General features: G+C 42.8%; 1 protein-coding gene across 1 annotated transcript; it reads left to right on the top strand.

Annotated features, from left to right (window-relative positions):
* The first annotated feature begins 2,582 nt into the window (after nucleotides 1–2,582).
* LOC308108090 (putative peptidyl-tRNA hydrolase 2) lies at nucleotides 2,583–12,823 on the top strand. Its single transcript, XM_080460794.1, has 7 exons — nucleotides 2,583–2,868; nucleotides 6,118–6,231; nucleotides 7,104–7,175; nucleotides 7,477–7,551; nucleotides 8,911–9,008; nucleotides 9,592–9,706; nucleotides 11,538–12,823. Exons 2-7 carry the CDS (start codon nucleotides 6,124–6,126, stop codon nucleotides 11,622–11,624), a joined length of 555 nt encoding a protein of 184 aa, XP_080316920.1. The 5' UTR covers nucleotides 2,583–2,868; nucleotides 6,118–6,123; the 3' UTR covers nucleotides 11,625–12,823.
* Nucleotides 12,824–13,593: the final 770 nt, after the last annotated feature.

Raw genomic sequence — 13,593 nt, 5'->3', positions numbered from 1 at the left:
GTAGAGCAGGCTCTGCCACGAGCAGTTTTAAGGTTTCTTATTCTGTGTGTTAATATGATTGTAAATAATGATCTGATTTCAAATGTAACTATAGTGTTTTAACCTGTTTAATAAGAAAGGGTACGAATTCTCACAGATGTAATAAAGTATTCTTAAAATGGAGCGTTTGTGTCTGAATCCCACCAGTGACTTGCGCTTCCTGAGGACATGAACCAGTGAAGTTGGGACTGATGGGTAAATCATGAGGCGAACTCTCCCACATGCAGCAGAAATGACTGGATGTGATCAGATCCTTCAAGCTCTGGGGGTGTCGAGCTCATCAAATGTGACACGGACCTCTCGGATGTGGGGGAATTGAACTCTTCAGTGCAGGAGGGCTAATTATCATTATGAAAGTGGCTGAAAATCACTATCATGATGTGGTACGTGTTGTCCAGAGGTCTGCAACATGCCGCCGCTCTGCAGTGGCTCCCTGAAGCTTTCACACTGATTAATGCTAAAAGCCTTCGAAAGGGTAAACTGGAAATTTGTGTTAAAACCAATGATCAAACTTCTACAAGCGCCCAACTTGAAAGAGGCACCAGGCGGGGGCGTGCACTCTCGTCTAGACTCTCACTTTGCAATTTTCATCAAACCATTCACAGGAATCCAAACCGTAAATGGAACTCACAAAATATGCCTCTATGCAGACGATGTGTTACTGTTCCTGCAAAATGCACAGACTTCTCTTTCTGAAACAATACAGTTAATAGACCGATTCTCTTTCATTTTACAATACTCTGCATATTACAACAAATCAGTTGTTTTGCCGAGTAACTATTTTCCAGCACAAACCCAGTAAACATGAAATACCTTGTATTAACATCTCTGCCAAACTGTCAAACTTGGTGCATTTAAATGAAATGGATCAAACAGAACCCTTTTGACGAAGGCTGGCGAGGCACTATAATCACCACAGATTCTCATATTTTCTACGTCCTTATAATTAGTCATTCTCAATCTCTTCCTGTCGCAAGAGCAGAAACTGTTCTGACACCAAAACGCTCTCGGTCATATATTGCCAAACAGGACAAGGAGGAAAAAAACATGTCTTCCTGGGTGAAATATCTAAAATATTTAAAGCTTCTTTGATAGATTTGTTGCCATGATTTCTGACAATGTTGAAAAATAGATTTTTACCAGGCCCCATGTCTAATATAAGCAACTTTAATTGACTACAACCAATTCAAATACTTATAGCTAGCATATCATCTGAGATGGAGGTAAGACTTTCAAAGAATTTACTGATTTAAAAGGTCATATTATCCAGCTTTTCAACACTTTCACATGGTCGCGTTGGTCCAAAAACATTGTATTCAAGGTTTATTGTCCCAAATCCAGCTTTTCCTTGATTTTCATCCATTTGAATATTGGATCATAGGAGCTGCATTCAGAATCTGCTGTGTCTGTGTGAGCTGGACTGGCTCCGCCCACACATGCCCATTTTGGGAAGAGGAGGAAGTACTTCCTCTCATAGTGCCTAATTGTGGGATCGATCGATCTATCTATCTATCTATCTATCTATCCATACTGTTTGTTTATGTTAGATGATTTTGATACATCAGAAATGGAAGAAAAGTGAGGGATTGGAAGGTAGCAGAGGCAAGAACACTGATTATACTGCTGGACATTATGGACAATTCCAGACACCCTCTTCACACCGTCATCAACAACAGACTTAAGAACTCCTTTGGCCCTCAGGCCATCAGGCTGTACAACTCCTCACTGAGGGGGGAAAAGGTGACAGGACAGAAGGGAAGTAGCAGTAGCCGCTATCCACCTCACCATCTTACATCTCACATACCATAATGCTAAACTGTCCAATACCTAATTGTCTATTCACTGCAAATTATCATAGTTTTACAATAATTCTGTCTGTAACCAGAGTGCAATTTAACGTCATCAGCCACTTTCACTCCTATATTTTGTTGGGAGTCTTATTCTTTCTGCCATTTATATATTTAGTTAAGTTAATGTTAGTTAAGAGTTTATATTATATTTTGAACCAAATTCTGTAACTTATCTTTGTTGTGTGCTGCTCCTCTTTTATAAAGCTGCTGGAACTTAAATTTCCCTGAGGGAGTCATCCATCCATCCATCCATCCATCCATCCATCCATTTTCTCCCGCTTATCTGTTTCTGGGTCACGGGGGGTGGCAGTCTGAGCACCGTCACCCAGATCACATTGCACTGCAGGTGGTGAGCCCATGGGAACTGAGGGAGTCATCCCAAGGGATAAATAAAGTTGAGTCTAAGTCCAAGTCTAAGTGAGAAAAATCCCCCTGATGGTGAGATGACAGCAGTGCAGTGATGCTGAGTGAACCTTATGACCCCGCTGACCTCTGAAGTGTCGACCTGTTTCACTGCAGAGACTGACTCTTTTACACTGGATTACATTCTACCTGGACAGGTGAGCAGGTCAACAAAGGCACACAAAATAAAACTAATTGACAAAAAAAAAAGGGGGACCTGGAGTTTCTATTTCAAAACGTGCGCTTGAATTAAACAATATAGAAAGAATCCAAAGTGTTTTATTAATGTGCAGTAACATGAGGGGTCTGCGGAGGGCTCCCTGCGGAACTCCACAGCACCACATGATGGACGGAACCAAACGGCTCCAGAGGCAGCAGCATCCTGTGAGCGGGTCCAACATGGAGTAAAGACCAAGCACAGCAGCAGCCCACACAAATCATCCTCCCGTCGAGACACAAGTCGAGCTCCAGTACCGGAGACACCCAAGAGCTGCACGGCCCGTAGGAGCACCGCTGACCGGGGAAGGAGCACCGCTGAGCGGGGAGAACCAGCAGCAGAGCCCGCTGCGTCGAGCAGGTACGAGCGCGTTAGCTCCGGGGCTAACGCTAATGCTAAGTGACGCTACGATGTGTGCGGGAACAATGACACTGTTTTCCGGGAATATTCACACAGTGTACACCGACACACCGGAGACAAACGGCCACACATCCCGTCTTTAACGTAAAAACTCCACATTTCAATAATGTGGCGTTGGAACTCTCGACTGTTCGAGAAACGTGAACATTATTAGCTGCAGCGTTAGCTTCTGTTAGCCTGTCCCGTTAGCCTCAGAGCTCTTAAAGCTTCCCTAACACTTTCTGCTTTTATTGAAAACACAAACATACATGACGCGGCCACAGAACCAGGCCACACATCCAGTCCGCAGGTCCAAACCCGGGACTGAGGATTGTCTGCAGCTCGTCAGCTTTTCTACGGTTGGAAACTGTTCGTCCACCCATTCATTCATTGTCCATCCCTCTATTCATTCATCCATTCATTGTCCATCCATCTATTCATCCATCCATTGTCCATCCATCCATTCATTGTCCATCCATCTATTCATCCATCCATTGTCCATCCATCCATTCATTGTCCATCCATCTATTCATCCATTCATTGTCCATCCATCCATTCATTGTCCATCCATCTATTCATCCATTCATTGTCCATCCATCTATTCATCCATTGCCCATCCATCTATTCATCCATCCATTCATTGTCCATCCATCTATTCATCCATCCATTGTCCATCCATCCATTCATTGTCCATCCATCTATTCATCCATTCATTGTCCATCCATCTATTCATCCATTCATTCATTGTCCATCCATCTATTCATCCATTCATTCATTGTCCATCCATCTATTCATCCATTCATTGTCCATCCATCTATTCATCCATTTATTGTCCATCCATCTATTCATCCATCCATTCATTGTCCATTCATCCATTCATTCATTCCTTCATTCATTGTCCATCCATCTATTCATCCGTTCATGCATTGTTCATCCATCTATTCATCCATCCCATTGGCCATCCATTATTCATCCATCCATCCACAAAACACACAGGCAGAACATGCAATCTCCACACAACCCACAGAACCTAGTATTTGAACCGATGACCTCGCTGTGAGGTGAGAGCGCTCACCACTGCACAGCCGCTGGAAACTATTAATATTATGATGATAATATGCAAACATGATGTTTTTTTATGTTTTTCATTTGGAAATGTTTTGTGAAGGTTTATGGATGAAATCGGCACAAAGCTGAAAACATTCACAACAACATGTTTTGTCTCCAGAATAGCTGATTGAGATTTTTCTCTTTAAGTAGATAGTTGAGGTATGAACTGGTTCTCCTATGAACCTTATAAATCAGTGCTGGCATGTTTTCAGAAGCTGTAGTCACATCTGAGGCCCTGACCACACGACAACACCTTTTCTCGTAACCGCCTCATTTTTGGCCGATCGTCCGCACGGTGTTTAGGAACCTGAAAGCGAGTTCCAGAGTGGAGAAAATTGAAAATGCCGCATCGGCTTTGACATGTGGAAGAGCAAGACACACATTTGCTTTAAACGATGTCATCGGCCCACCTCTCAACCCGATAACCTCGCGACCCTCTCGGTGCCGTCACTTCACAACAACAACAACATGGCAGACGAGCTGCTCCAGATCGAGCTGCAGAAGCTGCTGGTGCTTTCTGGTTTAATGAGGCGAGAGTAGGGATGGGAATCGAAAACCGGTTCTGACTTAGAACCGGTTCCAATTGATCAATTCCATCGGAATCGTACACCTTTTATGTGTTTGATTCTTCTTAACGATTATTTTCCCAGCACGACGTCAAGTCGCGTTGCGGTACGTTGCATGACATCACACTCTGCGACGCAGAGCTCCTTCAACCAGGAGAAAACATGGAGGAAGAAGGTCTAGTGGGAGACGATAAACGACTAAATAATACGACAAAAAAAAGGTCTCGGTGCAAATCCCGGCAGTAGCCTTTCTGTGTGGAGCTTTCATGTTCTCTCCGTGTTCTCTCCTACTAATGAGGGACTTTTATTAAATGAACTCTGCCGTCAATCTGTCCCGTGTAGTGAATGTCTGCTCCAACGAGCCGACAGCGTAGACATATGCTAGTAGATCTTTGTATATGTGGGAGCCCCTAGTTATTAAAGGCTCTACTAGAGTATGTCTACTGTGTAGACATACACAATCTAGGTGAGGTCTACTACTGTATGTGTATGTATTAGATCATTTAGTGTTGGAAAATCCCTTCACAAAAAGCACCAACACAATATGAAAACAGCATTCCCTGCAGACCGAGAGAACGTTCCTTCTCGTATGTCACTTCCTCATTCCTCTCCAGTCTGCGACCTCCCAGAGAGGGTTAACTTGTCAACAGCGCAAAATTTGAAAAAGTGTAAATTCCAGGGGGCAAACAATGAAGGCAAATACACATTTGACTGTTCTTTTTTAAGGGAAAAATTATAATTCAAGTTTCATCTTAGGAAAAAATGTAATTGTTCCTTTTGGTGCAGAAGACTGTAAAACAACTTTTTTCCCCCTCAAAACAATACTCAGGAATTGTTAGAAGAATTGATAAAATCTTATCAATTCCCACCCCTAGTAATCTACCTGTTAATTTATCCTTTTTAATAATAATAATAATGGAAAAGAAAAGAAAATATCGATAAGAAAATCGATAAAGAATTGAATCGTTAAACAGAATCGAAAATGGAATCGGAATCGGAAAAATCTTATCAATTCCCATCCCTAGGCGAGATGTTGGAATTTTTCAATATGCTCTGTCTTCTTCTGTTTTTGGTGTATTTCTGTGGCAGTGTGATAGCGCCACCTATAACTCTGGCATATGTACTACATCCTTTTGAGTCATTTTTGTGGTGCTATGTGGACGGGAACATTTTTAAGAACAACGGGAATAAAACCGATCGTTCTGGCTGGTGTGGACTAAATACATCCACAAAGAGAAGGACTTCTCACTTCCCAACACTCTTTATTAAACAGCTCTGACGGAATCTTGAAGCAGTTTTTGACAAAGGAAGTACAAAGTTCGATCATTGGCATCAGCAAGCTGTATTCTAAATTGCCATATAACTCAAATCTCACTAATTTCTTGCAAATTGAAGCTTGTTTTGACACTAGATACTCGATGAATGCAGACTTTTCCAGGCTGTGTTGGACTCCCTGGAAGAAGCCGAACCCTGGAGACAGTGGAAGTTCAGCTTGACTCTGGGAGTGAGGTGGTGATTGTTGCTGTTGTTCCAGATCATCATGGAGCCTTCAGAGCAGCCCGGCCCAGACTCGGCCTCTCAGGGGGTGAACCCGGTCTTCCTGCAGCAGCTCCGAGAGCTGGACATCCCGGAGGAGGCCGCCAAGCAGGTGGGACGATGCAGCCGGGCTCCTCATCGAGTCCTCTCTGGTTGTTACACCAGTTTCACAAAATATTACATTTTTTAATTTTTTTTATTTTTCAGGGACCATGTGCAAAAAACATTCATCTTAAAGAAAAGATGCTTCATACCAGATTTAGCCGCGGCTAGTTTCCCCCGGCAGGAACACAACGTTATAATACATTTGACAAATATCGCATTACTGACATCAAAATTCATTACCTGGTTTCCTTCATCCATGCAGAATACTAAGAATCGTGTGCAATACATCCTACAAACAAGACAACGAGCAGGAACACCATTACAAAACACATTATTTAAAAAATAACCTACCTTGAAATTAGTAACATTATTAATACATTAATAACATCAGCAATAACCTTTAAAATAGTTTACCAGGATTCCTAAAATTCAAACAGAGTACTAAAAATCTTATACAATACAACAACACAATTGAAATGGACGGACGCTGACACAGCTGGTTGTCCATAATGTGCTTTTTCAGGTTTCAAGGAAACTTTAAATCATTTGATAACCGTCAGGTCTCCTCAGCACATTAGAAGCAGGAATCACATGAAATGGATTTTAAGGTGAAAGATGTTGAAGAAGTTCATTTCATTATTCCTCTGCTCATAATTGACATGAACCTTTTGGACCTCTGGAAGTGAGAATGACTTTATTTTGTCCTCACGATGATTGAACTTGCCTCAGATCAACTTGTTCTGTGTTTTCAACTGAGTAAAACCTGTTTCAGTAGAACGTCTAGAAAACTGGTAAAAGCCCTGAGCACGCCAGGTGGTGGTAGTTAGACACCAGACTCCTCTTCCTCCTGACCTCCCTGCCATTTCTCCTCTGCTGCAGGCGCTCCTTCACACTCGGAACGTCTCTGCAGAAGAAGCGGCCATGTACTACTTCAACAAGCTGGAGAATGAGGTGCCCATAAGCTAGCCTTAGTCCCACAGGTACACCTTGGTCCGTTAGACCTCGAGGAGTTTGTGAAGCCCGATCTGAGTGTGTGTGTGTGTGTGTGTGTGTGTGTGTGTGTGTGTGTGTGTGTGTGTGTGTGTGTGTGTGTGTGTGTGTGTGTGTGTGTGTGTGTGTGTGTGTGTGTGTGTGTGTGTGTGTGTGTGTGTGTGTGTGTGTGTGTGTGTGTGTGTGTGTGTGTGTGTGTGTGTGTGTGTGTGTGTGTGTGTGTGTGTGTGTGTGTGTGTGTGTGTGTGTGTGTGTGATCCAGGAGGAGGGTGACGAGGACCTCATGTTTAAGATGGTGTTTGTGGTGAACATGGACCTTGCGATGGGTGTTGGGAAGGTGAGTCCTGAGACGTTTGTGTTCCTCTGTGTCCCATCAGCGCCTCCTCTGGTTGTGCAACAGACACTCCTTCTTTACGAAGCTTGTCCTGCAGTCGCATGCGGGCGGGGCAGATCGTAGCAGGGGGGCGGGTACTTATACTCGGTATCGTCTTCTTCATCGTGTATTAAATCTGGGGTAACAGCGATGCCGGCAGGCTACACCTGGACAGGTGTTCCAACATGATACACACACTAAAACACAGGAAAGTGCAGCGCAGGCCCATCACACAAACAAATGAAATTCAAATACAATTAAGCACAAAAACACAGGTAAAGGCACCTGAAATGACGCAACATGAACAAGTGCTGAAATGTGTATCATTATAAAGGGTGACCTCAAATAAAAGTAAGTAACGTTATTACACTTTACATAGAAACAGAATGGGGCCGATGGGCATGGTGGAGCAGTGGTTAGTGGTCACCGATTCCCCAAAGACATTTCCCCTGTGGGGGACAAATGAAAAAACCAACGTGAAGCAGAGTTGAATATTAACATAATATGAGAAGCACTGTGGACACGATCAAGTTAATGTTTCCTAGCTCCACTTCTAATCCACCAAAACTAAAAAGGACCTGAAGGTTGAAGTCTGAAGGTCTGAGGCTGTAAACTGGCTCATGTTTATTACCATTAGTTGTAAACAGGAAACACAAGAGGCCCAGAGTCGAGTGTAAACAGGACAAAATACCACAACATAACATTATATAGATTGTGCTCAAGTGTCACTGTTTAATTCTGTGCAGAATAACGACCAAGCTAAAAGTTACTAATGTGATCAGAACAACAACAATGAACTGATTTTTCAAAATAATTTTCACCCTTAAAGCATCAAAATCGACGATGCTGATTGGACAGATTCCCATTGGGTTCATTTACCGCCACCCCAAAAAAATTCTGATTTATATTTTTTTTATCTATGACATGTTGTTGTGAATTTAAACACAATTTACTTAAAATAGGTGATTATTTATTTTACTTTAAAAATAAGAAAGGTTATACCCACTTGGCGGGGCGGTGCCCTATCGCCCTCTATTGGCCAACCAATGCTGTACGACTTGTGTGTCTCCATAATATAGAAACTCACCACACAGCTTTTTACACACGTGTGTGTGTGTGTGTGTGTGTGTGTGTGTGTGTGTGTGTGTGTGTGTGTGTGTGTGTGTGTGTGTGTGTGTGTGTGTGTGTGTGTGTGTGTGTGTGTGTGTGTGTGTGTGTGTGTGTGTGTGTGTGTGTGTGTGTGTGTGTGTGTGTGTGTGTGTGTGTGTGTGTGTGTGTGTGTGTGTGTGTGTGTGTGTGTGTGTGTGTGTGTGTTGTGTGTAGGTGGCGGCGCAGGTGGGCCATGCCGCTGTGGGTTTGTACCAGACTCTGCAGGAGAAGACCAGTTGGAGGGAAATGTCCTGGAAGTGGGACCACAGCGGGTACGAGCTGCACCTCACGTTCTCCTCCACTAGTGGTCTAACTAACTAACTAGACCAGCAACCTACTAATGGTCTCATCAATTTTAATGGCCGATAAACACGAAGTTAGTACATGAGGAGATGCCTTTTCAAAAGGACTTCAATTGGTATTTACTGTTTGCATTAATGATGTCACTTGGTAAGATGTTCCATCCAGACTTTACTCTGTACATTACAGTACTTTCTCCATTGCTTGTTCTCACTTTGGGTAGTTTAAATCAGCCCTCCGTGGAATGTCTGCCTTTATAATTATGGTCATCCGAACTAAAAATGTAGCTCTTGGTAAAGTACATTTGGCAGATTAGTTGTAATTCTATTTCTGGTCAAATTCATTGAAGAAGCTGTAAATCTCTCGTTCACCTTAAGCCAGGACAAAGTATTATGCTTCCAAAATGAATCTGAATAAAATAAAAATCAGGTCAGAGTGTTTCTCTCTACATAGTTTAGTGAAAGTTTTCATGAATCATTTACAATGAATTGAACTGTATGTACTTGGTGAAATGTTTAGAATCCTGTGTTTGTCTCCTGATGGGGAAACGTCCAGGGCCAAGAAGGTGGTGGTCCAGGGAACCAACGTAGCTCACCTGCTGGAGCTGCAGGCGCTGGCCATGAGTCTCAGTCTGCCCACCTACCTGGTCCAGGACGCAGGACTCACCCAGGTGAGAGAGAAACTCCACACTCACATCGGTTCTGTTCACCTCCTGAATCCAGCCGACATTTCAAAAGTTCTGAACACAATCATCAGACTTTAAAATAAGAAGATTCTAACCTAAAAAGATACACCTGATACTACTGAGTGGATTTATAGATGTAATTCTTTCTGCACACATGTTAAAGTGTTTGGATTATTCTGTGCGGGTGTGGTTCAGTTGAAAGCGATCGTCTCTCAGAAGGTTGCAAGTTCGATTCCCTATCTGTCCACATGTCAAGTAGTCCTTGAGTTAGGGCTGGGCGAGTTGGCCTAAAAAAAGTAGGATTTCTTTTTTAAGAAAAATGTGTGTTTTGATTACTTCTTTTTTTTCTCAATGCACGTTAAGCATGACTGCAGACATGAGATATATTGTCAAAGGTGAAACTTCATTGCTGTGACTGTCCTCAGTTAAAATGTATATAAACACAAATTCAATAAATCAATGAAATAGATTTTTTTGCCCAGCCCTACCTTGAGTAAAGCATGCCGCAAGCAGAGCTGATCGGGACCGAACTTTAAGAAAGGTGTTCCGCTCCACTCCATTTGTGGCAATACTTCAAGTTACTCTACCAGAATACTCATTTCCACACATCTCCAACCCGCAGTGTCCTAAATCGATCCTACCAAAGTCGATATGTTTACCAGCAAACTCGAATTTGTAGCCAACAAACTTAGTTTTGGTTTTTCTAACTGAAGACATTTTGAGAAACCTGCTGCAAGGGTTTCTGGGATATCAAAGATGGCGTCACGGGATCTTGCTTCGGGAATCTTCCGGCGCTTCCGCGACGCTAAAATGTCAACAAACTGACGGGTATCTTTAGTGAAACATAAATGTTGGAAATACGTGTTTGTATTAGTGAAATGACGAGATTTCTTCAGAAAGGTATTGACAATGTATTAGAGATGGACATCAACAACTATAACTGGATCCTACATTTCTCGTTTTTCTCATGTGGAATCTGATAGATGAACCTTAAATACCCTGAACCCCATATTGCCCCCGGTGGACAGACTGAGCACCTCACCTATTAGTGAAATCCATTGACCTTCATTGTTTGTCCTTCAGGCCTGCGGTGTACTTGGTTATCTATATTAGAGGTACGTCCGAATTGTCCCTCCTAACTCCTTATCTATCGACTCTTCATTAACTCCGGAAGTGTTTTGTGTGGCGGCCATGATAAGGACTGTCTGAATTCTCAATAAGCAAAGGAAAGGAGGCATGTTGCTTCCTTTAGAACCTCCTTTAGCTTAGGAACCACTGAAGTATCCTTTCGCAAAGGAGGCGAGTTCATGCTGCCCCACAATTCCTTGGTGCGACAACATTTAAAGGAACCCGCTCATCCGAGCGTTCAGGGAAACTCAGGATGTCAGAAAAAGGGAGCAGATCATGTGAGTGAGTTTATATCAGCGGTTAGAGGCACAGGGGAAAGTGGTAGAAATGCACTTTTTGTAGTCCATTGTCAGAAACTTGTAGTTCTTTCCACACCATCGCAGACGTCACTAACTTGCACCGCCGTCGGATTATTATGACGTCACTAAGTGAAAGCGCGGTCCGACTGCCACACCACCGTGATAGCCTTTCACTAACTACTTTAGGAAGCCTCCTGACACCTTTCCTTAACCCCGTGACGTCCTCCATGGGGTTAAGGTAAAGTCAATAGATAAGGAGATAGGAGGGACAATTCGGACGTACTCTAGGTCTTTTCGTAGCTAATATCTTTACCGAGTGGCTTGGCGACGACTCATGTGTGTGTTTCAGACAAATGAATGTGTTGATAAACAAAATGTGTGTGTGGCAGGTGGAGTCTGGCTCTCGCACCGTCCTGGCTATCATGGGTGAGGAGGAGATGGTCAACAATGTTACTGGGAGTCTGAAGCTGCTCTGAAGGGCACACACACACACACACACACACACACACACACACACACACACACACACACACACACACACACACACACACACACACACACACACACACACACACACACACACACACACACACACTCTCTTCAGCTTTGCAGTGCATTCAGCAGAGGGCAGCATCTCCCAGCAGCAGGCGGAGTCGTGGCATGCTGGCGCCTCCACCTTAAAAACAAGACCTGAAGAAGACATGTTGTCCTCACGGCGGAAAACAAACACTCTGAGCTGCTGGTTTCCCTTTCCCTTCGTCTGAGCCGGTGAGCAGAGAGCGAGAGAGAGAGGGAGAGGGAGAGGCTCCTGGCTGAAGAAGTATTTCCTTTATGTGGTGACACTTTATCTCCAAACAGCCACATGCTTAAATATGTGGGATTGTAACTTCACTCGGTAAATAAACACATGTAATCTGGTTCACTATGAATAAAACCAAGTAATTCTGGCATTCATGTAACATTCTTATGCTTCTTCCATGTAATCTGATTCATCATGTAATTATTTACAAATCTACCTGTATCACACGTATTTCCATTTAACTTGTTGAAAATACTTGAGTTTTGATGTTAATATTTTTTTGTTCGTATGCAACTCTTTTCCCAAAGATCCTGGACCTATAGACTCAGTAACTTCACTTGTTATTGTGTGTGTGCATGTATATGCACAGTTCCTGAACTTTCCATTGTTTATATTGGCTTCCCGTCATCTTACCCACACGTTGGACTTTGGAGGCCCCTGAAGTGAAGCTGTTAAGCATCTTTGCCTGCGGTGTCTAGTTTACAGTAAAGAACTGCAGCTGACAGACGGGCCCGGTGACGGTGCAAGGCTTGTAAATTGACTTGCACACTAATAATCTTCATACACGCAGAATAACTGCTGGTCGTCGTGTATCCGTTCTCACCAATACGTAGTTGTGAGCATGAGCTGCTGCTCCCGGGGGGACAGTTTCACCTGTAACATGCAGTGTCATGCATGAAGTATTAAATGTATATGGAGTCCTGAAGTTGTGTCACATCTAGAATAGAAATACTTTTATTAATCGCTGGGTGGTGGTGGGGGTGTTCTTGAAATCTAGGAGCCTGCCTACACTTTGATGCCTCCTGTCTTATTCAGTCATTTGTGTCAGAGCTTCAGACTGTGAGGATGATTAAAACGCCTCTGAACGAAGAACCGAGCAGTGTGCATCGTGTTTGTTTCACAGATTGTGTATTTGTGTGAGCGAGAGATGACGCAGCGGTCTGCCTGCTGTCTCCAGCCTCTGATCATTACTGAATTACTCCGATAAGCCGGGATTGCAAACTGCAGGAAAGGGGAAATCGTGTCCTACATAAAGCAGCAATGTTTAGTCGTGTTTATCATGGAAGAGTCCAATTCTCTCCTGATTCACGGACAATAATGTTTGTGTCACTTTTTTCCAGTGTGAATCACTGAAACTGGTCTGAAAACAAACATTTTCATCTTACACCAGCCTCTCATTCAAATACACTCCTATTTCAAAAATGTGACATCTAAACTAGGCCGATCAATAGTGTTAACTGCAGCTGATAAATGTTGAGTTTCCACTCAGTGAGCTGATAAATCCAAAGAAAATAAGACTTGTGTTTTCACTCCCAACAAACTGGCCTCTTTATGTTTGATATGCGGATCGAGCAAGATACTTAAAAAGTTGCAATGAAATTGAGGCAAACATGAATCAAACTTATCAAACGGTTTAAATATCTAAAATGTTCATACATTTCTAATAATGTCTAAAGAGGGGAAACAGCTTTAGTTTTTAAAAATGGAAGCAATAAAAATGTAGAGATCTTCATTATAGTCTCAAAATAGAAGACCAGCATAGAAATACGTATTAATTCCAGAGAGAAGTGCTTTACAAAACCATAGATGTAAATGTTAAATGTTGAACATGTTCTGGTGTTCCATATGAATTTTATTGCGCGGAA

The sequence above is a fragment of the Lipophrys pholis genome, assembly GCF_963383615.2.
Source record: "Lipophrys pholis genome assembly, chromosome: 4".
In the NCBI taxonomy this organism is placed as follows: domain Eukaryota; kingdom Metazoa; phylum Chordata; class Actinopteri; order Blenniiformes; family Blenniidae; genus Lipophrys; species Lipophrys pholis.
Note: the sequence above shows the minus strand (reverse complement) of the source record. Positions and strands in the feature narration are given on the sequence as shown.